The following is a 25626-nucleotide window of genomic DNA, read 5'->3' on the forward strand; positions in this document are numbered from 1 at the left end:
ACTAGAGAGATATGACAATTAAATGCAATGGATGAGCCTAGACTGGAAAAACAATGCTACAAAGGGAAGTATTGGCACAACTGGTGAAATCTGAGTCTGGACTACAGATACAGTATCACCATTAACATTGATTTTTATAACTATACAGTGTTACGTATGATAATGTCTTTGTTCTTAGGAAATGTACACCAGAATTCAGTGGGAAAGAGGCATGCATGATGTCTGCAACACATTCTCAAATAGTTCAGGAAAAAACTGTATGTATGTGTAGAGAGGAAGGAGGGAGACAAAAAGGAGCAAGGGAAAAGGAGATGGAAAGAAGAGATAGACACCCAGTGATAAAGCAAATCTGACAAATGTTAATAATTGGTGAGGGCATATGAGTTCTTTGTGCTATTTTTGAATTTTTCTCTAAATTTGAAGTTATTTTTAAAAAGTTAAAAATGTTAAATAAAAGAGGATGCAAGATAAATGATGAATAAAACCGGTCACTATTATGAGACTAAATTAATAAAGAAAAAGGGGACTTGCTGTTTCTTTTATTTAAAATCCATAGCAAAATTATTTTGCTCTATTGAATACAGATGGCAATCTATCTAGAACAGTATTTCTTTCAACAGAGCCAGGATGGAAACAATTTCTAGTCCATCAATTCTATTTATTACCTCTTTCTGATTTTAAATTTTGCAGCCCGGAATGAACTAGGTAAGGGAAAAATAAAATTTTCATAGAAGAGAAATGTGTGGTTAATTTTTTGCAATGATAATCACACAAGTCTTTAAAACTAAACGGTATTTATTACTAAGACCAGGAAGAGGGCAGAAAGGGCTTCCAAGAAGTGGTAGTATTAGAAAACCAAGAATAAAAGCATGGGGCATAAATCAACATGATACCTTAGTGAGTCTTTACATAGTTTGACATGGCTATTGGTAGGGAAGCGGCAATGGAGAAGGCTGCAGTGGTAGGCTTGGGTCATTATTATGCCCTGTATTTTATCCTTTGGGTGAGGAGGAGCCACGGAAAGGTTTTAGGTGTGGGCTGTGATTTTAAAGACTCACCAGGACAAGACAAAGGTCTTGTCCACACATTCAAATTTTGCCACTTAAGAAATTCTGATGCTTCTGAATACAAGGAAAGAACCCTCTCCAATAAATTATATCTCAGAATTCATTCCACCAGGCAAAAACTCTGTTACTTCTCTCCTTGTTCACTGTTGCTACTCTAGTTCAAGTCACCAACCATCTCTTTTCTGGACTAATGCAACAGCCTCCTTACTTCCCCTCTTGTCTCCTACAATCTAGTTTTCACACAGTAAACTTTTAAAATGTAAATGACATGTCACTCCCATGCTTAGATGTCCTTTCTTGGCTCTCAGTATTAAATCTAAGCCCCTTACTCTAACCTACCAAGCTCTCAATGGTGCAGCTCCTGCCTGCCTGTCCAATCTTATTTTCTACCACTCTTGCTTTTGGCTCACTATCCTGCGGCAATATTCTGTTCCTTAGCAACACCAAGCCCATTCCCACTTTAAGGCCTTTGTATGTACTATTCCTTGTCTCCAGAATGATCTTCCCCATGCTTTTTACTAGGCAGCTTCTTTCTCTCATTCTTCAAATCTCACCTTAAATCTCACCTCCTTAGGGAGACCTTCCAGACCACTATCTCCTACTTCCTCCCTAGTACTCACTCTCATATCATACCATTTATTTTCTTCACAGCACTTCTGTTGTCCTATTTTAATATAAATTGCAAGAGCAGAGACCCTGATTTTCTTCCTCACTGTTAGTGGTAGGGCCAGCCAGTAATACATACTCCATAAATAGTTGACTGCCTGAATTATGCCAACACACCTTGAGGGGGCCAAGTGGAGTCAGACCATTTTCCTGTTGCACTGGAAGGTGGTCACTGAAAGAAAGTAGCTCAGACTGAATGACAGCTCTCAAAGGCAGTGATGCAGATGCAATGACTTCTGGCTGGGAGAACAAGAAAAGAAAAAGTTCAGATTAAAGAGGAGAGACAGGGAACTTTAACTGACGTGACAATATAAAGGAACTGTTGTCTTATAAAGGAACGCATGCTTTATGAAGTAAATAGCTTAATTATTTGACGGAGGCAACTATAAGTAGGAGCCCATATTCTGCCATGTTTTGGTACCCCTTCTGGGTTTCACTACTTCTCTGTGGAAGATTATAGAACGTTTCAGGAGTCACAAATAAGTTGGAAGATTATCTTTTTCTATTTTTAAGAGTTAGTTTTTCTATGAAAAACGCTCAACTTCACTCTTAAAAATATAAAATGAAATTAAGATGATATAAAATTTTGCTATTAAAGCTAGTAAAATTATCCCTGATGCTATCAAGATTATGGAGAAGCAGAGGCTGTCATATGTCTACAGCTGGTAATATAAACTGGCTACATACATTTGGGCAGCAAATTTGGCAATAAATATAAAAAGCTTTAAATATTCATTCGTATTCTTTGACCTAGTAATTTCACTTCTTGGAATTTATACTGAAGAAACAATAAACAATATATCAAAAGCTTATACAAATAAGCATATTTTAAAAATTAATGAGAAATAACTAGATGCTCAATAGTCAGACATTAAGTTAATTATAGCATATTCCTACAATGAAATAATATGTAGCCATTAAAATGATGTTTACTAAAAGTCTGAATTAAACAGTATTTGTTGTAATGTTTGGCAAAAATAGGATATTAAATTATATATATAGTAAACCTTCAAATATTTGTAGTGATGTGGAAAAGATTAAATACGTATTTTTAGAAAAAGTGAATAAAAACCCTCAAGACAATGTTAAATAAAAAAAGCAGGATAAAAATCACAGACAAAAGTATCTTAATACTAAGATTTACATATATAATATATTCATTTAAAAAAGATAAAGGAGACACACAAATATTAACAATAGTTATTTTTTGGTGATGCGATTATATAGAAGTGAGTAGGTGAGTTTTGCTCTTTAAAAATATTTTAAAGTTTTCTATAAAAAAATGTATAATTCTTTTATAATTAGAAAAAAAGCCATTAACTAGGTGATTAAATGTAAATATACTGAAACGTTTATAGAGGTTATCTTAAGGTTGTGGAATTATATGTTTTTCTTTTTCTGCCGATCTTGTTGTATTTTCCAAAAAGAACTTGTGGTATTTATAGCCTATTAAACAAACAAACAAAAAGAAAACAAGATCCATTTCTCATGCTATCCACACCAAAGAGGTCAAAGATTACAAAAGCTACTCTTTTACTGAAAAAGTAAAAACTGCTCGTGATATAGTTTACTGATTTATGTTGTACCAATTACAAATGGATTTTATAATGTTGGAATCAGCTGATCAAAACTGCTGCTCTCATTATATATTCTGGACACGGGCTGGATACCTATCTTATGTATTCTGCTTTAAAAAAGAAAGTAGAACCTCATATTAAGGCTCACAGCCTACATCAATCCAAATATTCAACTTTCCATGTTAGGTAGCACAGTAAAGACATTAAGAACTTAGGATCTAAAGTCAAAATACTTGGGATGGAGTCCTGGTTTTGTCTTTTATTAGGTTGGGTGACATTAGACAAGTTACTTCACTTAATCTCAGTTTTTTCACCTGTAAAATGAAGATAATGTCCCTATTTCATAGAGTTGTGGTAATTATTAAATTTGATAGTGTATTCATGTAGAGCCTTTAGCATATTCAGTCTATAACAAATAGCAAATAGACCATAATATCTGGTCTATAACAGAGATAATAATAATAATAATAATAATAATAATAATAATATAACAAATAACTATAAGCATTAGTGTTTTTTTAGCCTAGAGAAATTCCTAGTTTAGGTAGAAACATAATTTTAAGTATGTTCCAAATCCCTGGTGTAAATGGTAAGGCAAAGGTCAAAATCATTTGAAGTACCTTTTTCTGTGGGGTTTTCTTTGTATAAATTTGGAAAATGAGGTTGGAATTCCACCAGTGTTCTATCATTGGGCCACCAAACTGTACCGGAAACACAAATCTCTGCTGGAATTTCACCACTATAAAAGGAACCAGACACATAAGCACATGTCATATACCCAAGTAAAGCCATCATCAATGCATGCTTTGACACCACTCTCCTCTCATTCAAATCTAACTTAAATCAGTGTTACTTCGGCTTTCATCAACAAGACAAATAGTAACAAGTGTTGGAGAGGCTGTGGAGAAAAAGGAACTCTCATACACTGTTGGTGGGAATGCAGACTGGTGCAGCTGCTATGGAAGGCAGTGTGGAGGTTCCTCAAGATATTACGAATAGAATTACCATACGACCCAGCAATCGCTCTCCTGGGTATCTACCCAAAAAATCTGAAAGCATTTCTCTATAGAGACACGTGTACTCCAATGTTCATTGCAGCTTTGTTTACGGTGGCCAAGACATGGAAACAACCAAAATGTCCTTCGATAGATGAATGGATAAAGAAGTTGTGGTACATATACACAATGGAATACTATTCGGCATTAAGGAAAGATGATATAGGAGCATTTGTGACAACATGGATGGATCTTGAGAGTATAATGCTAAGTGAAATAAGTCAGACAGAAAAAAACAGAGAACCCTATGATTTCACTGATATGTGGTATATAAACCAAAAACAACAAAAGAACAAGACAAACAAATGAGAAACAAAAAAAACAAAAACAACAAAAAAAAAAAAAACAAATGAGAAACAAAAACTCATAGACACAGACAGTAATTTAGTGGTTACCAGAGGGTAAGGGGGTAGGTGGTGGGTGATGAGGGTAAGGGGGATGAAATATATGGTGATGGAAGGAGAACTGATTCTGGGTGGTGAACACACAATGGGATTTATAGATGATATAATACAGAATTGTACACCTGAAATCTATGTAAATTTACTAACAATTGTCACCCCAATAAATTTAATTAATTAAAAAAAAATCAGTGTTACTTCACAAAAGTGTTAGGGCTGTAGGAACTGAAGAAGCAAAGACAAAGAGCAAACCCTGGCTACAGTACAAAGAAAAAAAGCAATATTATGTTGCTCTGCTTTGCTATGAGAAATGAATGACAAGCATATGAGCAAAAGATGTGTAGAGATACCATACATTTCACTGGGTGTAAGGTAATACGACTTAACTGTTTTCACAAGACAAGTTGGTAGGCAGTGTAACAAACGAAGGGAGCTAGCTGAATCGGGGGACAATGAAAGTAAACGAAGAGAAGAAATAACTGAATCAAAAACTATAATAATGCAAAGGATTTTATCTTCTAGCTAAAGACTTGGGACTCACTATCAGACAAGGTTCCAAGTACTGATGTCAGTTAGCAGTGTTAGGCGGTGGAGAGCCTGTCTCTTGGATGAAAAGGAAAGGGTTTCTGCTTTAATAGCAAGTGTGAACGGGACAAAGTGATGGTAGTATCTGAGTCTGCTCACTGCTATGGGGTTTTAACAGTTTTGAAAAAAGGAATTTGGCACTTGAGTCCTTTGTTGAAAGTTCTGTTACTTACTAGTGACCACCTCAGTCACAAATTATCACCTGTACAATGATCTTCCAGTCTATTCACTTCTGGACCCTTAAAATGGATCTGAAGAACCCTCACAAAAGACCCAGTTACAGAGAGAATCCATTATCATTAGTATTCATTCAAACTGTCCATTTTGACCTACTGATCTACTTCTCTTTGCCATCTTAATTCTTGACTTTGTTTACTTCTCTTAGTACTCATAGACAGGATGTGGCTCTTGCTATCTGGATCCACACACAGGAACTGTGAACAAACGGTCTGGGCCCAGGAGGCCCACACCTGCTAGAACAGCTTACCTGCTTATCCTATCAGAGGAAGTAGCACCTACACCTCATCACTGTGCAGAGAGGTTTGACTGAGGTAATAGATGATAAAACACTTGGGACACTAAAAAATCCTTTGTATACAGACAGAACTCTGTTTCAATCTGGCGCCACTCGTATTTCTCCTCACCACCCAGGTACATTTTTGCACTATATTACCATATTTCCTACATAATTCTCTGTTTCTTAAGTTCATGTTCCTCCCCCCCATCCCACCCCCTGCCACATACACACACTAAAAGTGAGTTATGGCAATAATAGAAGAGAAAGTTCATGTAAACAAATTGGTAACAATATTCTGGGAATTTTTTGTGTTTTAAGTTGGAAGGGATCCAGAAAATACCTAGTCCAGTCCATACTATTATTAAGAGAGGCCCACAGATGAAAAGTGATTTTGTCTAAAGCCACACAATTAGTGTGTGGTATAATGAGAACTAGAACTGTCTTCCAATTCCCAGGCTGATGCTTATTCCACACTTCCCATATTATCGTCCTTAGAAGGACATGGGGGGAACTCAACCAAGGTGGCCAATAAAGCATGATAAGCAAAATAGATTAAGAGCATTGGGTTTGGAATAAAAAAAGTTCTAGGCTCAAATTCTAGCTCTACCATAAACCAGCTGTATTATCTTAGATAAGTTATTTAATTGACTACTGCCTCAGTTTCCTCTTTCCTCATCTGTGTGTGTGTGTGTTAAGGAGTAAATGATTAATGTGTGTAAAACACTGAGTAAAGTTCCTGGTACATGATTTAATTCCCAATAAATGTGACCTACTATTAGTTGCATACTATTTTCAAGTTTAATGCTTTTATATTCATTATCCCGATTGACTATCCAATAATTCCCTTGTGTAACAAAGGCAGTCGTTGTTTTGTAGGTGCTATGTTAACTGAAACTCGTGCGTATCTTTGCTATATCTCAATTTTACAGATGGGGAAACTGAGGCTCAGAGAAGTTTTAAGAAACTCATTAACTGTCATATAGGTAAGAAGAGGTAGCTGGGGAAGACCTGAGAAAAGTCAACATTTTTCTTTGCATATGGGATTTGATAAAAACAGTTTAACTGAAGTAAAGCTCCTAACATATTTACTTTAGCCAACAGGATGAAATAAACATTCTCAAATGCTCTAAACAAACCTCCAGAGCAGCTTCTTTTGCTATTGATAATTTAAACATAAAGCCAGAAAGTAAACACGAACAATTTTAAATGCCCTAATTCTTCCTTAGCGATGAGTTAAGTAAAATAATGTGTTCTAATAAAAGAGTATATTAAAGTACTGTAGGTGCTGTTTTTAAGGGTAAATAAGTATCTTTAATGTTTGTGCTGGATATACTCACACTGAGTGAGAAATAATACATTATTTATTCATTGAAGCAGTGTTTTGAACAGCAAAATATTATAAACAACTTAAACACTGATCAATAGAGGGTGTTTAAGTTATGCCATATCCATACAACAGAATATTATGTAGTCATATAGGACCGAGGAAGTTCTTTGTGTTCCAGTATGAAAAAAATTCCTGAAATATAATGTTAAAGAAAAGGTGCAGAAATGTGTACATGGTATACTAATACTTGGATAAAAATGGAGGTAGGGCAAAAAGGAATAAACATATTTGCTTCTATATACATAAAATAGCCAGGATGTAATAGAAACTTACAATATTGTTTACCTACAAAAATGGGACTTTGCAATTTTGAACCACATGAATATACTATATTTAGTTCAAAAACCAAATAAACAAACAAAACAAAGCAAAATAAAAAATTTTAAACCCAATGTTACTATGCTGTATATAGGAGGATTATGTGAATGTACAGGAGTGTTAGAATCACATCTTTTACTTCTCAAACTACCTCCCAGAGAAGAAACTCAACACTGATGTATCAAACTGCAGAACCAAGGAAAAAATATTCTCAAAATCTGTTAGAAAAGCAGCTATATCTTGAATGGCAAGAACATAAATGTTTATTATATAACTTTCCTGTATTAGAAATATTTGAAACAAAACAGGAAAAAGATAATACCAAAAGCACATCAACAAAAGAAATAGTTATAAAGGACTACGTCAAAATCAAAATTTTGTGCTGTATGTGATACTATTTAGACAGTGAAAGGACACCCATAGAATGGGAAAAAACATTTACAAATCGCAGATCTGATAAGGGTCTTGTATCACTAATATATAAAGAACTCTTACAACCCAATAAAAGTTTTAAAATGAGAGAACGTTTAAAACAGATATTTGTCCAAAGAAGATTCACAAATGGACAATAAGAACATGAAAATGATACCACATTATACCCACTAGGATGGCTAGAATAAAAAAAAGGAAAATAACAAGTGCCAGTGAGGCTGCGGAGAACTGGAACACGCAAACACTTATGAGTATGTAAAATGGTGAAGCAGCTGTTGAAAAGTCTGGTAGTTCTAAAAAAAATTAAAACATACAGTTTACCATATGACCCAGTAATTCCACTGTTAGGTATGTACCCAAAGGAAATGAAAACATGTCAATACAAAAACGTGTACACGGAGGTTCATAGTAGCATTATCTATAATAGTCAAAAAGTGGAAATATCTCAAATACCCATTAGCTGATGAACGGATAAATAAAATGTGGTATAGCCATACAATGGAGTATTATACAGCCATAGAGGAATAAAGTACTGATATATCCACAACGTGGATGAAACCTGAAAATATAGGTCAAAGAAGCCAGTCATAAAAATCACATGTAATTCAATTTACGTGAAATGTGCAGAATGGGAAAACTGACAGAGACAGACAGAAAGGAGACCGGGAGCTGCTTAGCACTAGGGGTTAAAGAGGGAATTGAGGAGTGAATGCTAATGAGTATGGAATTTCCTTTAGGGGGAACGAAAATGTTCTAAAATTACATTGTGGTGATGGTTGCACGATCCTGTGAATATATGAAAAAACAATGAACTGCACATTTCAAGTGGGTGAATTGCATGGTATGCAAATTATCTCTTGATAAAGAAAGAAATGTGTCAACAGTTGAAAGAACATGATCTGGGCATGGAGTTCTGAACCATACTCTCAGCTATGTTACTGACTTGGAGTCTTGCATCAGGATAGCCACAGCAACTCTGGGCTAGCTTCCTCACTGATAAAATAAAGAATGAGAAAAGATTCACTTCCAAATTCTTTCTGCCTCTAAGATTCTATGATACAGTAACAGTCAGATGAGTAATTAGGGATTCAGAAATTCTTCCCCAGCCAAAATGTCTAGGGAGCAGAAAACCAGTCTCTCTTACTTCCATTTGTAATTTTACTGGAGGCGAGTCGAACGACCTCGGTTATCAAGGTTGTCTTTCCCAATCCACTTTTGGAAAAGCCCACAGGAAAGTGATATTCCACAAAGAAGGTGCTAAAAAATCAAACAAAAACAACAACAGGGATTAAAAAACCAAATAATACACCTATTTTTCTGTCTGATAAATCTCACATATCTTTTAAGTCTCTCCTTTCAGGACCTCAGATCCTCAGAGGAACTACCTCCTCTCTTCAAAGCCTTCCCCAGCCCTGCCAGGCAGATTGCAAGGTTCCTTTCCTTGTGCTCCCACAGCACTTTTAATATAAAACTTCTATGCTGGCCCCTCTCCTGCTGACTATAAGGTATATAGAAACAGAGTTGAAGTCCTAACTTTATTCTCACACATACATAAGCATAGAGCTTGGGACCTAGTGGGGGACTCAATACATTTCTGTTGACGGAGGGATGCATAGGAAAGCACTTTACAAACCATCAAGTGCTATACAATTATTTATTTATTATTATTATCAGACACTTTCCATTAACGTCAGATTTCGTTTTCCCATGTTAATAGACATACCGTTTTTTGGTTGTTGTCAGCTTAGGTGGTCTCCCAGGAAAGCTTTTGTTGCCAGGGGTCACCTGAGGACTATCGGGAGGAACTCCCATTGTTTCGATGATGATTCTGACTGACTGTGTTCTACCCAGAAGGGCCAGTCTATCCACACTCAGCGTCATCGCTTGGGCATCTTCTGGAGTTTCTGATACCACCTGTTGTTCAACCAAATTTCTGAAAAGAATTCACACAGACAGGGAGGGAGACAGAGGCCGAAAATGAAATGATCTGGATTGCACAGGCAAGAGTAAAGAGGAAGGGCAGCAAGCATCTTAGTTTTCAAGGACTGGAAAATGGCTTTAATCAGAATTCTGGTCCTAATCTATAGTGGAAGAAATCTCAAAAAAATGTAAAAACATTCTTGTAATCTAAAGGTTTATCACCACACAAGTATGCAAACTGATGTTACAGAATTAGTTTTTCTATAAGGGATACAGACTTTTACTTCAGTTACCCATTACTTTAACTACGGTTACTTTTGTGCATTCCGTTTCATGTGCTTTCCTTCTATACATTTTCTACGTAGTAAGTATAATACAGCATACATACGACCTAGAATTCTGCTTTCTCCCTGAACAATTTCATCATATCTATCTTTTCATGTTAGTACATTGAGGACTGCAATACAGTAACTCACTTAACCAGTCTGATCGTTAGGCAAACACAGGCCATTTCACTTTAGAAGATCTTGTGAAAACAATCTTTCTTTGCTTTTGCCTCTAAACAAACATTCATAGAGAGGCGCACCTATTTCTCTTGTCCGCTGCTCTCTTCTTCAACTTACGATCATTTGACTCCAGAACCTTAGATCTGGCAAGAGCTTTCGACTGGTTCATTTTTTTAGAAGGGACAATATCATCCTCTTCACTGAAGAAATCACTAATGCTGGTATCCGATTTCTATGGAGGGAAGAAACAAAAACAGAGGTACTAAAATATAACTGCTTTGGGGATACTGGTAATAAACATATTTCTCTAAAAGTAGTCAAATTCTCTGCACATATATCATTTTCTTGACGAGATAACTAACACCAGGGAGCTAATCCCATGTTTACCCTGGTTCTACAAAAATACAGTTGACTCTTGAACAATACGGAGTTAGGGGCACTGAACCCCTCTCCTCCCCCAACACACACAGTTGAAAATACACCTAAAACTTTTGACTCTCCAAAAATTTAACTACAGTTGGCCCTTCACATCCATAGATTCACCCGACTATAAGTTGAAAAAAATATTTTTGGATCCACAAATGGAAATCCATTTTTGGGAATGCAAAAATACTGTTTTCAGTTCACAGATGTTGAATCCACAGATGCGGAACCCACAGATATGGAGAACTGGCTGTGTTTACTGAAAAAAATCCATAGCTAAGTGGATCTGCGCAGTTCAAAACTGTTGTTTAAGGGTCAACTGTAATCTGAAGTTCACAAAAATAACCTACAAGTTCAGTTTAAAGAAAATAAATGAAAACAGATTCTTCTTTCAAATTTTCAATAATAACAAGCACTATTTATTGACTGCTTACTATGTATCTGATACTATGCTAAATGCTGCATGTGTATTTCTAACACCACATTTCTGTGTGGTGTCCTTATTTCAATTTTTACAAGTGAGAAAATGAAAGCGGAGAGAAGTTGGGCAGCTTGCTTATGATTCACAGCTGTATGTAGGAAAGGCAGATTTTGATCTCCATATGTTTTAAAGCCTGTATTTCTACCACAGTCTGAGGCAAAATGCCAGGTAAAATGTCACCTAACTATATGGATGCAGACTGCTTATTTTCACCACTCTATACAACTAATGATTCATTCTACTTTTAATCTCACTAAGATGAACTGTTTATATAAGTCACAAATTTCCTTAATGACGGAACCAGTAGCTAAGCCCCTTGTAATTAATTTTCTTTTGAGATAAGGCAGCTATCACAATTGACTGATCAGCTCTTTCTACCACAAAATGTAAAACGGAGAAGATGACGTTATAGTTATTTGACTAGTTGCATACCTTGTTTCCCCGAAAATAAGACCTAGCAGGACAATCAGCTCTAATGCGTCTTTTGGAGCAAAAATTAATATAAGACCCGGTCTTATTTTACTATAAGACCCGGTCTAATATAATATAACACCGGGTCTTATATTAATTTTTGCTCCAAAAGACACATTAGAGCTGACTGTCTGGCTAGGTCTTATTTTCGGGGAAATAGGTCTGTCAAAAAAGCTTGTTAATATAAACGCAGGAGGCCAATCCAAAGTCATCCAACTCCCTTTTTTCAGCACCTCAGGGTGTATAATGTGTTGACCTGTGATAAGAGTAACAAATTAATAGTTTAATAAGCATGATCAGAATATCCTTCTAGGAAGCAACTTTTTCAAGGTGAAATTACAAAGCTTTTTGCTCTTATTTTTCTTTAAGTGGCAGCTTTTAAAAATGCTTGCTAACAATGCAATCAAAATCTAGATGGGTCCATGGTCTGAAGGAAATTACAATAAACACAAATGAGGGTGTTCAAAACTAAGAATTTCAGGAACCAAAAACACAAGGCAGTAATTCTGAATTTCTAAACTGTGGACGTTATTCAATATTAAGAACATAAAATACTGACCCTGGGGAAGAACGTGAGCATTTAATTCCTTGGTCTCCCCATTGTCTCACGGTCAATTTTTCACTCATTCTTCCAGTCAACAAACATTTTCTAAAACTACTTTGTTCACACAGCATGGGCAATTAGTTTGCTCCATTCATACATTTATTCATTTACTCACTAAGTATTCACTAAGTACTCAATATGAATCAGGGCTTTGTTGTACTGGTACCAAAAAAGTAATTAAGACATGTTTGTGTTCATGAGGAACTGTATCATACGGGGTAAGGGCTCTAACAGATGTATGTGCAAGATATTGTGGACATTCAGACAACAAAATCTGCTTGGGGGAGTCTGGGATGCTTGCTTCATGGAGGTGGTGAGTTCATTTTTAAACAAGGAAGAGAAGTTTAGCAGATGTACAAAGGCACTTCCACATCAAAGTAGAAGGATCAGTATGAAAAAAAATATGGCGACAGAAAATGAGCTAGAATGTTTGAGGAGAGGTGCGACAATTAGTATGACAAGAGTCTCCAGTGGGTACAGAGCAAACCTGGGAGATAAGAATTCTAGTTCTGCCACTTAATTACTAGTATTTAATGTCTCTAAGCTTTTATTTCATGATATGTAAAAAAGATAACACTAGCTCATGGGATTAGAAAAAGAATTAAATAATGAATTTAAAACATCTGGTACTGTACTCAATAAACAGATAACGTAAATTCCCTGGCACACAGATAATGTATAATAAGTCTAAGTTCCCTTGCTTTTTTATCCTATAGGTTACATGGTGTCAGTGATGATTTTTAAGGTAGGAAGTCATGAAATCCTAACAATTCATAACGTCCTTTCCAATCCCATTGGTGCCACGGTCATTCAGGCTCTGTCCCTCTCACAGTTCCCTCCAGTAATCCAGTGGCTTCATATCTCCTTCTGGTTGTTCTCTCCTTTTGGCTCCCCACATCATTTCCAGATTAACACTCCTAAAATACGATTTTGATCATGTCATTTCCTGCTCACTTGACATTCACAGGCTTTCAAAGACTGGTTGCAGTGTAATAGCCTGCCTTATTAACAACTTCTTTTCCACACAAATTCTCATCCAGAAATTAGAGACTTTGCAGTGTACAGACTGCTTCTCTAGTAGGTCATTCTTTTTATTCCCTTTGCATATCCTTTATCTCTCTAAACACCATCTTTCAAGTCTCAGTTAAAACCCTTTATTCCTCATGGTGCTCTTTCCTGCCAATCGCATGTAAAAGTTTGCCCTGCTTCATCTGAACGCTGGCAGCTGTTACTGTCTTACCACTGAGCTGGTATAAACTACCTTGCCTAAAAAAACAAAACAAATAAACAAAAAGCAAACAAACAACAATAAACCACCTTGCATTTCAGTTATCTTTTCTGACCTGGAGGAAAGGAAACTCAGGAGTATGACAGCAATGCTCACAACAAATAAAAATGATCACTTGTGGAACAGGGATTGAACTTATAAACCCTAGGAGATGCTAAACCAAGAATAGAACATATGGCTTGATATAAAGAAGAACTTTGAAAATGCTAGACCTGCCTAAAAAGAGAATGCCTTGTCTTAGGGTCAGTAGAGGCATTTGTTACCTGTGAGTAGAGGTATTTCTGGAATATTTTGAAAAGATACCAGTCAAGGGTAGTTCTGAGGGGTATACCTGCATTAACTCTTCCTTACAAGAGCACTAAAGAAGCCATATATTAATAATATGTTAAGAGCATAGGCTTTGCACTCTGGTAAACTTAAATTTGAATCCTGGCTCTAACACTTATGCGTCCTTGGACAAAATACTTACTCTTTACTAGACCTGTCTCCTCATCTATAAAATGAGGATAATACTTTCCTCATCAGGTTGTCATTATAATTAAATCAAATATTAAAATGGATAGTTCTCTATCTGGCAAGTGGTAACATGCTGGTACCTACTAACATTATTAATACTCGTGTTCTCCAATTCCCAAAGCTTCAGCTTCAATGACTTACAGGTGCCGTGTAAAATAAGTTCTCCAGGAGACTCTGGTCATACTGAGGGTCATTCAGCTCACTGCTGCAATACACATCACTCCCAGGAGATGGAGAATCTGGAGGAGAACCTAATCCATCCCAGTAATGACCTTGGGATAATTCAGCACTGCAGAGATAAGAAATACAGAGCAGAGGGACTTTAAAAGAAGTTTCAGCTGAATTTTTCTTTTTTTTTAGTGAAAACTTTCTAAAGTTGTAAACATGGAAGAAAACGTATTAAACAGAAAGACTCACATTAAAGAGAAGACTATCTGATAAATATTTTTATATTATATTCCCCCTCCTCTGGGATGCCAACAGCTAGTATTCAAAAAATACACTGCTGACACTGATTGTGATCTCATTCATGGATTTAACAAACATTTGACTGGGTACCTATTATGTGCCAGGCATGGTGTTAGGTCCTGAAGGATTCAGAGATGGCTAGGCTAACTAGCTCTACTCTTGTGTTGCTTCTGGTCTAGCAGAGAGAAAAAAAGAATCAACTATAATTCAATGAGTTAAATGTTGTATGTTGTTTTTGTGAAGAATGGCTAATTCATAAATATGCCTTCTTCCATTAAGTAAAAATACGAGTATTTAAGGTTAATTACAGCAAGATTAGTTGTATGTGAGATACAGAAGTGAATAAAACAGACACCCTAGTTAGGGTTTATAAACTAATAAGGAAGATAAACATACAAGTATGTGTATATTTCATTTGTTTTTGTTTCTCCTATAGTTAACTAGCACTCAATGAATGTCTGTTAATGAACTTACTGAATTCTTAGTAAACATGTTATCAATAATGAAAGCAATATTTATTAAATACTTAATATGTGCCAGATGCTGTGCTAAGCATTTCAATTTCTGGAACTTTGCTTCCCTTTCAAGCTAGCTGCTATACTTTTTTTCCCTTCTTTAATTTCTCAAGAAAATAGCACAGAAGAACTACCTTCAAATTAGATCATGTTCTTCCATTTCTTGGAACAAACAGATGCTCAATAAATGATCCTTTCCTCACCGTTCCTTAACCTGTAGCAGGGCTTCTCAATCTCAGCAGTACTGACATGTTGGGTCAGATAATTCTTTGTCATTGGGAGCTATCCTGTGCATTTTGGATCCCCGGACTCTCCTCACCAGATGCCAGTAGCATTCCCCCACTTCTGACAACTCCAAATGTCTCCAGACATTACCAAAGGCCCCATGCAGAGGAGGATAGGAGAGAACTGTCCCCACGTTGAGAACCACAGCGCTCTATAGTAAAATCTCTCTAAAGTCAGAACAACTTCCTGACTGCCAAAACCCAACTAGCGACTTTCCAATCTTCTCTGCAGTTTGAGCTGAGCCTTTTTGCAGCTCTATTTCTTGGTATTCTATATAACTCTCGTTTGCCACTTAAGATGCCCGCAACTTGCGTCTCAGCTGCTTGCTGTTCCCTCCCCCCACGCACACCCTTAAAGTTACCAAGATCTCCATGGTTCAGTATCCAGTCCTCTACTTTTTACCTTGTTTTCAAATGAACATTTCTTTGAATTTATTCTATTGTCTCTGACATATTAAAAGGGCATGCCATTTCCCTCCATGCACTATTTGGGACATACTAACATCAGAAATTGGGAGGGGTCAGAGCTATTCTGTATGGGCTAGAGGCCTGGGGCTCCTGTGCAACCTGGAGGGCAGAAAACACGAGAGTGGGACCAAAGGAGGGGTGGGCTCTATTCTTTGGTTACACGACACGCCCACTCGCCCACTCAGCACTGTCCTCTTCCTTTTCTTCTCAAACATTTTTAATTCAAAGAGTACATGTACCTACTTTAAAAATAAAATAGGATTATAAGACACAATAAAAAATAGTCGCAAAAAAAAAAAATAGTCACTGCCTGCAGTAGAGCTAATCACTTTCAACACCCTTCTGGTATTTACCATCATATTTCCAAGTAACACATATATACTGCTCTTATTTTTCATTTTTCTAAATAATTTACGGACTTCCTATTACAAAAAATGAAGAATCCACTCTCTTATACTACTACTCTTGGACAGATTTCCCTTTTACCCATCTTCTCAACTTAGTTATATGACAATTTTTTGTTATCAATCTTTAGGGTTAACATTGTATCAGAGGCAAGTATAATTTTTTACATTTTCTTATACAACTTCTAGTTTTCCTCATTTTAATAACTGCCTGAATTTTCATTTACTTAGTTTTCCACGTGCCTATTACTATTTCATTATTTAACTCTCCAATGAAAATTTCCTCTTGATTTGGTCAAACAAGAGGAAAATGTGTCCCCACCCACTCCTCCCTCCTCCCTCCTGGACAGAGAAATATCCCTGTCCAGCTCCTGTAAGAAGTGTTTGTTCTGTAAATACGATACAGATCCTAAACCTCCTTTTCTCTTTCTTCTGTGTTACATTCCCTACTTCCTGGACTCCATGTCTTATGCTTTCCTCCTATACTCTCTTTGTGATAGAAAATACCATTCTGTGCTTTTCTGAGGAATAGTGCGAGAGAGGTAAATTTGAGAATTTGGACGCATAGATATTTTTACTTTACCCTCACACTTGCTTGATAGTTTGGGAATGGAATTTGAGGTTGAAAATTTAGAATTTTCAGAATTCTGAAAGCATTTCTCCATTGTCATCTATAGAGCAGGTAGAAAAGTCTTTTTTTGTTTCCAGCTTTATTAAGGTATAATTGACAAATAAAATTATAAAATATTAAACATGTACAATGTGATTTTATATACATACACTATGAAAGGATTCTCACCATTGAATTAATTAAAATATCCATTATCTCACTTTTTTTGTGTGTGTGAGAACATTTAAGTTCTACTCTCAGCAAATTTCAATTATACAATACAGTGTTATCAAATAGTCACCATGCTATACATTAGATCCTCAGACCTTATTCACCTTCTAACTTCAAGTTTATACCATTTTACCAGCCTCTCCCTATTTCTCCCACCCTCCAGAAACTATTTTTCTACTCTCTGTTTCTATGAATTTGACTTTACTTTTAATTCCACATATAAGTGATACCATAAGGTGTTTGTCTTTCTTTGTCTGACTTATTTCACTTACCATAATGTCCTCAGGTTCATCCATATTGTCACAAATGACAGGATTTCCTTCTTTTTTAAAGGCTGAATAAAAATCCCTTATACTTACACACACACACACCTTTTTCTTGATCCATTTATCCACTGACAACCACTTGAGGTTGTTTCCATACCTTGGCAATTGTGAATAATGTTGCAATGAACATGGGAGCACAGATACTGCTTCAAGGTAATGATTTCATTTCCTTTGGATATATACCCAGAGCAGGATTGCTGGATCATACAGTAGTTCTATTTTTTAATTTCTTGAGGAACCTCCATACTTTTTTCCATAGTGGCTGTACCAGTTTACCTTTCCACCAACACTGTACAAGGGCTCTCTTTTCTCCAAATCCTCACCAGCATTTATCTCTTCTGTTTTTGATTATATAGTAGATATCCTAACAGGTGTGAGATGATTTCTCATTGTGGTTTTGATTTGCATTTCTCTGATAATTAGTGATGTCGAGCACCTTTTCATGTACCTGTTCTGTTGGCCATCTATGTCTTCTTTGGAAAAACGTCTGTTTAGATCCTTTGCCCTTTTGTAAATGAAGCTGTTTGATTTTTCTTTTTTCCCATTGAGTTGTATGAATATTAACCCCATATGAAATACATGGTTTCGAATATTTTCTATTGTTCCAAAGGCTGCCTTTGCATTTTGTCGATGGCATTTCTTACTGCGCAGAAACTAAAGTTTCATGTAGTTCCACCTGTTTATTTTTGCTTTTCTTGCCTTTGCTTTTGGTGTTAAATGCAAAGAATTATTAAGACCAATGTCAAAGAGCTTACACCCTGTTTTTATCTAGGAGTTTTATGGTTTCAGGCCAAATGTTCAAGCCTTCAAGACATTTTTGAGTTGATTTTTGTGTATAGTGTAAGATAGAGGTCCAGTTTCATTCTTTTGCATGTGGCTGTCCAGTTTTCCCAACACCATTTATTGAAGAGACCATTCTTTCTCTGTTGAGTATTCTTGGCTCCTTTGTTGAAAACTAATTAATCATATATGTATGGATTTATTTCTGGGCTCTCTATTCTGTTCCATTCATCTGTGTCTGCTTTTAGGTCAATACCATACTGTGTTGATTATTAGAGCGTTACAATATAGTTTGAAACCAGGAAGTGTGATGCCTCCAGCTTTGTTCTTTCTCAAGACTGTTTTAGCTAGTTAGGGTGGTTTGTGATTCCATACAAATTTTAGGTTTTTTTCTATTTCTGCAAAGGAGGCCATTGAAATTTTGATAGTGATTGCATTGAAACTGAAAATCACTTCGGGTAGTATGGACATTTTAAAAATACTAATTCTTCCAATCCATGAGTATGGAGTATCTTTCCATTTATTTGTGTCCTCTTTCTTTCATCAATGTCTTCTGGTTTTCATTGTGCAGATCTTTCACTTCCTTGGTTAAACTTATACCTAAGTATTTTATTCTTTTTGATGACACTATAAATCGATTGTTTTCTTAGTTTCTCTTTCTGGTAGTTTGTTGTTAGCGTATAGAAACACAACTGATTTTTGTCTATTGATTTTGTATCCTGCAATTTTACACAACTCGTTTATTAGTTCTTACAGTTTTTGGGTGGAGATTTCAGGGTTTTCTATATATAAATAAGATCATGTCCTCTGCAAATAGTGACAGTTTTACTTTTTCCTTTCCAATTTGGATGCCTCTTGGTTTTTTTTACTTGCCTAACTGCTCTGGCTAGGACTCCCAGTACTATGTTGGATAAAAGTGGTGCAAGTGGGAATCTGTTTTGTTCCTGATCTTAGAAGAGCTTTCGGCATGTCATTATTGAATATGTTAGCTGTAGCTGGTCATATATGACCTTTGTTGAGATACATTCCCTCTACATTCAGTTTGTTGAGAGGTTTTATCATGAATAGATGTTGAATTTTATCAAACTTTTTCAGCATCTATTGAGATTATATGATTTTTATCCTTCATTTAGTTACTATGGTGTACCACATCTATTGACGTGCAGATGTCGAACCATTCTTGCATCCCTGGAATAAATTCCACTTGATCATGTGTAATCCTTTTAATATATTGCTGATTTTGATTTGCTAATATTTTGTTGAGGATTTTTGCATGTATGTTCTTCAGGGATATTGGCCTGCATCTTATTTCCTTACAGTGTCCTTCTCTGGCTTTAGTATCAGGCATCATGGTCAGCACTGGTATGCCTGTTAAGAATTACTTCTTTGTTGCTATACTATTTGAGTCCTGTGGACAAAAGCCCCATTGGCTGTTAGAGCTAGGTGTTTTGGGAGTGCCTCTGTCTATGGTAGGAGTCTTAAAAGTTGGGGTACTAGATGTGAAGTCTAAATCCTTTAAGGAGAAGCTAGGAGTTGAGGGTTCCTTCTGATTGCATGGCACTGTTGTAGTGTGAGGTTCACAGCAAGAGTGTGTCTTAGCCTTTCCTACTATTTTCGACGGTATTTTCTCATTTGTCTGATGTGTAGAAGTTGCTCATTTACCTTCTGGATCTCTGTCAGAGGCACTGTTCTGTGTGTAGCCGTACATTTGGTGCATCCATAGGAGGGGCACTGAGAAGTCTCCTCTGTCACCATGTTGGTCAACTCTCTGGAACGTCTGCTGTCATTCCAATATTTGACACTGTACCTACTACTTTTTATGCTGTTTTCCCTTTCTGGAGGCTTTTAAGATTGTCTCTATACCTAGTATTTTGAAAATTCATGATTCTGTATCTTGGTGTATCTTTTTTTCATTCACTGTACTAGATTCTTGACCTTGTTTATTTAATCTGCTTTATTTCGCCGTACTTCACATTACATACAATTCACCCATTTAAAGTGAGCAATTTAACATGTATTTTTAAAATATATTTACAAATACCAACCATCACCACAATCAATTTTAGAACATTTTCATCACCTCAAAAATAAACTCTATGTTCTTTAGCTATCACCACTTACTCCTATCACACCCAGCCCTAAGGAATCACTAATCTACTTTCTTTCTCTATAGATTTGCCTATTTTGTGTGTTTCATACAAATGGACTCATAAAATATGTACTCTTTTGTGAGTGGCTTCTTTAATTTACATGATGTTTTCTAGGTTCATCCATATTGCAGTGTGTTATAAGTCCTTTACTCCTTTTATGGCCAAATAATACTCCATTTTATGGATATACCACTTTTTAAAATCCATTCATCAACTGATGGACATTTTTGACTATCATAAATATGTTGCTATGGAAATTCATGTACATGTTTTTGTGTGACCTTATGTTTTTACTTCCTTTGGGTTTATACCTGGGAGTTGAATTGCTGTGTCATTTGGTAATTCTATGTATAATAGTTTGAGGAACTGACAGACTATCTTACAAAGTATCTGTACCACTTTTCACTCTACCAGCAATGCATGAGGGTTTCAAAGTCTCCACATCCTCTCCAACACTTGTTATCTGACTTTTCGGTTCTAGCAACCTTACTGGGTATAAATTTCATTATGTTTCTTTCTTTTTTTTTTAAAAAAACACCATATATTTAACTTTAATTATCATTATTTAAAGCTTGGTTTTAAAAAACACAAAGACATTTTTAAGAGTTTTGTATCACTGGAATTTAAATAGTAGAAATACCAATAGCTTTGTTAGTGTAAGTTATATAAATTACAATCAAATAATTGGAAATTTTTTTCAACATGAAAACTATACAAATGAAATAAATGGCAAAAGGACCTAATAGCAATATTTTGTTATTTATGGATTATCAGTTACTTTAGGATCTAATCAAAGATTCTCAATATTCAGATTTCTTTTGTTTTTCATATTTAAGTATCTCCCTACCTATATTCTGAGTCAAGCTACTTGACTGAAAGGTCTGATTCAGGACGGCATTTTGCTTTATAGGAAAAGCTTTTCCATCTACAGTTACCACCTTCAAAGGAACTGACGTTACAGTGCTGATGGAATCTGTTAGTTCTCTTTTGAACAGTGTGCAAAAAATTATGTTAACCCTATGGAAAGTCAAACAGGTACCAAAATAATGGGACAGTTATGCACAATTCAGTAAAGTATGTTAAATTTTCCCATCTAAAAATTAACCAGTGAAATAAAACATATAAACTACAATTGACTTGGTTTCAGGAAAAGCACATTTGAGAATTACATTATTGTTCTCATCTCATCTTCAGTCACTGAGGATTTTGCAGGCCACCATGCTATGTACTTTGTGGATTGTAGTAGTGAATTGGCGAAGATGGACTTGCTCAGAGTTGGAAATGAACTGTGGCCCGACTCTTCCCAAAGTAAAACCAAATTTTTGTCTGTATAAATCAGTAGCTCAAATGAACAAGAAACTTCCAACAGTGGCAGAAATGTCACTGTAGCTGTGATCTATCTGATCACTGAATAGATTTCATCTTGGAGAGCTTTCTGAGACTTTTCTCTGGGTCTACTGTCCTCTTTGGCAGTCTTGTCACACTCAGTATCAAATTGCCATCTTTCAAGGACCTCGCGACTTCCAGTATTTGAGATGACTACCACCAGTTCCTGAATTGAACATTTATATAACCAATCTTGTAGCTGTCCACCACATTATCTAGGTATTCATGAACTCAGGATCAGTAGTCACAAGCAAGGTGTGTCCATATTTCTCCACCCGAGTAAACTTTTCAGATGGATGTATGCCATGCTGATATAAAATGCTACTAATGCCAAATGACAAGAACTCTGCCAGGACTTTGGCGCTCCTGTGCAGGGTGATGCCTTGCTCCCAAGAGAGCTATAGTGCCATGGCCAGGCCCACAGACGTGGCGTGCGCCGACTCGTAGATGGCCATGGCCGGGCTCCACAGCAGCTCCCACCACTCTCATTATAGTTTTGATTTGCATTTCCCTGGTAACTAATGGTCCTGACATCTTTCATGTGCATATTAGCCTTTTGACTATCTTCCTTGGAGAAGTATCTATTTAGATCCTTTGCTCATATTTTTAATTGGATTATCTGTCCCTTAATTATTAAGTTGCGTGCGTTCTTTATATACTCTAAGATATAAGTTCTTTATCAGATACAAGATTTATAATTATTTTTTCCCATTCTGCCCTCATCTCTTCACTTTCTTAATACTTCCTTTGAAACACAAACATTTTTAACTTTGATTAAGTCTAGATTATTTTTCTTCTTGCTTGTGCTTTTGGTGTCATAACTAAAAATCCTCCCCCAGCTCTAAGGTCATAAAGATTTACCTCTACGTTTTCTTCTAAGAGTTTTATAGTTTTAGTTCTTTTTTTTAGCTATTGGATCCATTTTGAGTTAACTTTTGTACATGGTTTGAGATAAGGGTTCAACTTCATTTTTTCACGTGTGGCTAGCCAGTTGTCCCAGCACCATTTGTTGAAAAAACTACTTATTGAATGGTCTTGAAATCCTTGTTGAGTATCAGTTGACCATAGACACATGGGTTCATTTTTTAGACTATTCCATGATTTAAATGTCTGCTCTTATGCCAGGATCAAACTGACTTGATTACTGTTGCTTTGTAGTAAGTTTAAAAATAGGGAAGTGTGAATCCTCCTATTTTTTTCTTTTTCAAAATTGTTTTCGCTATTCTGGGTCCCTTATAATTTGATAGGAATTTTCGAATCAGCTTATCAATTTCCAGAGAAGTCAGCTGTGATTCCGATAGGGATTGCACTGAATCATGAACATAGGATTTTTTCCTCCAATTTTCAGGTCTTTTTTAACTTCCTTCAGCAGTGTTTTGCAGTTTTCAGAGTTTGTTTTGCATTTTTGTTAAATTTATTCCTAAGTATTTTATTCTTATTGATATTACTGTAAATGAATTGTTCTTAATTTCATTTTTGGATTACTCATTGCAAGTGTGTAAAAACAAAACTGATTTTTGTATATTAATCTTGTATTCTTCAATCTTCCTGAATTTTATTAATTCTAATTGTTTATTATTTAGGATTTTCAATATACCAGATTATATCATCTATGAATAGAGACAGTTTTACTTCTTACTTTCCAATTTGGAACTCTTACTTTTTTCCCCCTGCCTGATTGTGCAAACCACATAGGTAACAGGAGACAGATTCCCGAATCCCAACTGTGTTTGTGTAAAATCCATGCTCTTTTCCTATACCCCACTAATATTGGTGTTGGAGACAGAGTTGGGAGATATGAATGGAAAGGTGATTGGATACCATTCTGTAAGTCAGACTAAGAATAAAAGGTTATAAAGATTGGATTTTTATATAGTGGGTAATGAATGATTTTTATTTAATAGGCAATAAGTAAGCAAGGGAATGACTTGGTTTTTCCAAGGAAGTGTTACTTCATGAAGATAAATCTGTTAACAATGTACACAGTGACCTGCAGGAAGAATTTAAAAGAAAGAAAGCTAGGTGAGGGCTCTTACCTGCCCAGTAGCAGTTGTATGGCTCTGGTATCAGCTTTTGTGTCCTGTTTCCAAAATGGATTCTCACTCGGAGGGACGAAGTGATCTTCAATGTGGGCTTTAAATTGATTCTTAGACAAGGCTTTGATTCTAAGGTGCAGAAAAATACTTTCTGAGTGGCTAACGTGTTAAAAACCCTAATCAGAATTAGCTGAGCTCAGAGATGGTTCACAGGGAAAATTGAAAATACTTTAGACATAACTACCTAAATATATGTAAAACTTCACAACGTACAAAGCCCTTTCCTATGTTAGAATCTCATTTCATTTCTGTAAGAGAGGGAAGAGAGAATATCTCCATTTATTACAAGTATGACAGTTCAGAGGGAGCAAAGAATTTAGCCATGTATGTATTTAGTAAGTGCCAGCTGTAGTTTTAGATTTTGAGTATCTTAACTCCCAGTTTAGGCTTCTTTTCCACCACGTTAAGAATTATTTGCTGAACACTTCCAAAATTACTTAGTCCATAACTTGACAAAAACACATGTGAACAACTATTATGAAAGAAACTGTTGGGGTTCATGCTTATCCTGTAACTTACTGTGTTGATGGTCTCAGAAAGTCTCCCTTCTCAGGAGAATGAACTTCGCCCAACAACATGCTCATATCTGGGCTTGATTTCATCGCAGAAACCACCATGGCATTACGGAGTTTATTGCCTTGTTCCAACAGAGCTGCGGAGGGCAAAAGTAGAACACAGCAAATCTAAAACCCAACAGAAATACTTGCAATATTTACCACCTTTGCTTCTATCAGAGGACTTACCACAGTGTACTGTACTGGCTTACTTGTCTGCTTGCACACTAGCTTGAGAATTCCTTGAGGTCATTCATTTTATAACAAATATTTACTAAGCTTCTATTATGTGGACTTTTTTAGATGCTAGTTTTTACAGCAATGAATGAAGTCTATCCCAAAGAAACTGACCTCTTCGTAGGAGTCATTATATGCATGCATTGACTCTTCCAAATGCTGTTTGTACATTAAATAAAGTTAGTAGCGTGTATATATGTATCCACATATTTTATTGACTTCTCTTATTATTTGTAAGTGTTAATGTCATTCGTATCCAGGAAACACGAACAACTATACCAGCTAAACTTTAAGGAGCTATAGTGATAATCTCTTCAAAATTTATACTTTTATGGATGAAGAAAAGAATGCCACAGAATTTCCATGACTTTTCTAAGATCATACAGCAGGATAATAGAAAAGTCAGGATCAAGTCTTCAGACTTGCTGATAGGTAAAATTGATCCTATCCCTAAATAACAACACCACCACGTATGGCAGATAACATTTATTGAACCCTTACCATGTGCTGGGCGCTACTCTAAGTATATTGTATAAATATAATCCTCACAACAATCCTCTGAGACTACTACTATTTCCTTCACTGTCCAGGTGAAAGCAACTGAGGCAATTTACATGCATTAGCTGTATAACCAGCTACTCCACATCCAATGATTTTAACCACTATACTATATATGACACTATTTTCTTGAGGTTCCACTTGCTTTGAAGGTGAGACTAGACACCAAGTAACCATCTCTCTTAGTCTAGAGCAGGGGTGTCCAAACTGCGGCCCGCGACCCATTTTTTTTTTGGCCTGCAGCAAATTCCAAAAATATATTTAGTTTTCTTAAATAAACCAGGTGAAGCATTATGTACTTCACCTCGAGTGAGTGGCCCGGCTGTTTGTGTATTTTACCGCATA

General features: G+C 36.0%; 1 protein-coding gene and 1 pseudogene across 4 annotated transcripts in view; both read right to left on the minus strand.

Moving 5' to 3' along the window:
* Positions 1-25626, minus strand: part of C2CD3 (C2 domain containing 3 centriole elongation regulator) — a 116594-nt gene that overhangs the window by 71237 nt on the left and 19731 nt on the right. For all 3 annotated transcript variants that reach the window (XM_081061698.1, XM_081061697.1, XM_081061699.1), the window contains exons 6-13: positions 24452-24584; positions 23873-24001; positions 14356-14503; positions 10512-10663; positions 9729-9938; positions 9150-9262; positions 3931-4049; positions 1851-1973 (exon numbers count right to left, since the gene is read on the minus strand). In XM_081061698.1, the coding sequence (XP_080917824.1) occupies positions 1851-1973; positions 3931-4049; positions 9150-9262; positions 9729-9938; positions 10512-10663; positions 14356-14503; positions 23873-24001; positions 24452-24584 (1127 nt within the window). The remainder of the gene's footprint in view (positions 1-1850; positions 1974-3930; positions 4050-9149; positions 9263-9728; positions 9939-10511; positions 10664-14355; positions 14504-23872; positions 24002-24451; positions 24585-25626) is intronic.
* Positions 21641-22383, minus strand: LOC308504146 (mitotic spindle assembly checkpoint protein MAD2A-like; annotated as a pseudogene). The gene is made up of 2 exons: positions 22369-22383; positions 21641-22234 (listed from the first exon to the last, which is right to left on the minus strand). The product of its transcript is annotated as a mitotic spindle assembly checkpoint protein MAD2A-like (transcript).

Source organism: Rhinolophus hipposideros (assembly GCF_964194185.1).
Source record: "Rhinolophus hipposideros genome assembly, chromosome: 10".
In the NCBI taxonomy this organism is placed as follows: domain Eukaryota; kingdom Metazoa; phylum Chordata; class Mammalia; order Chiroptera; family Rhinolophidae; genus Rhinolophus; species Rhinolophus hipposideros.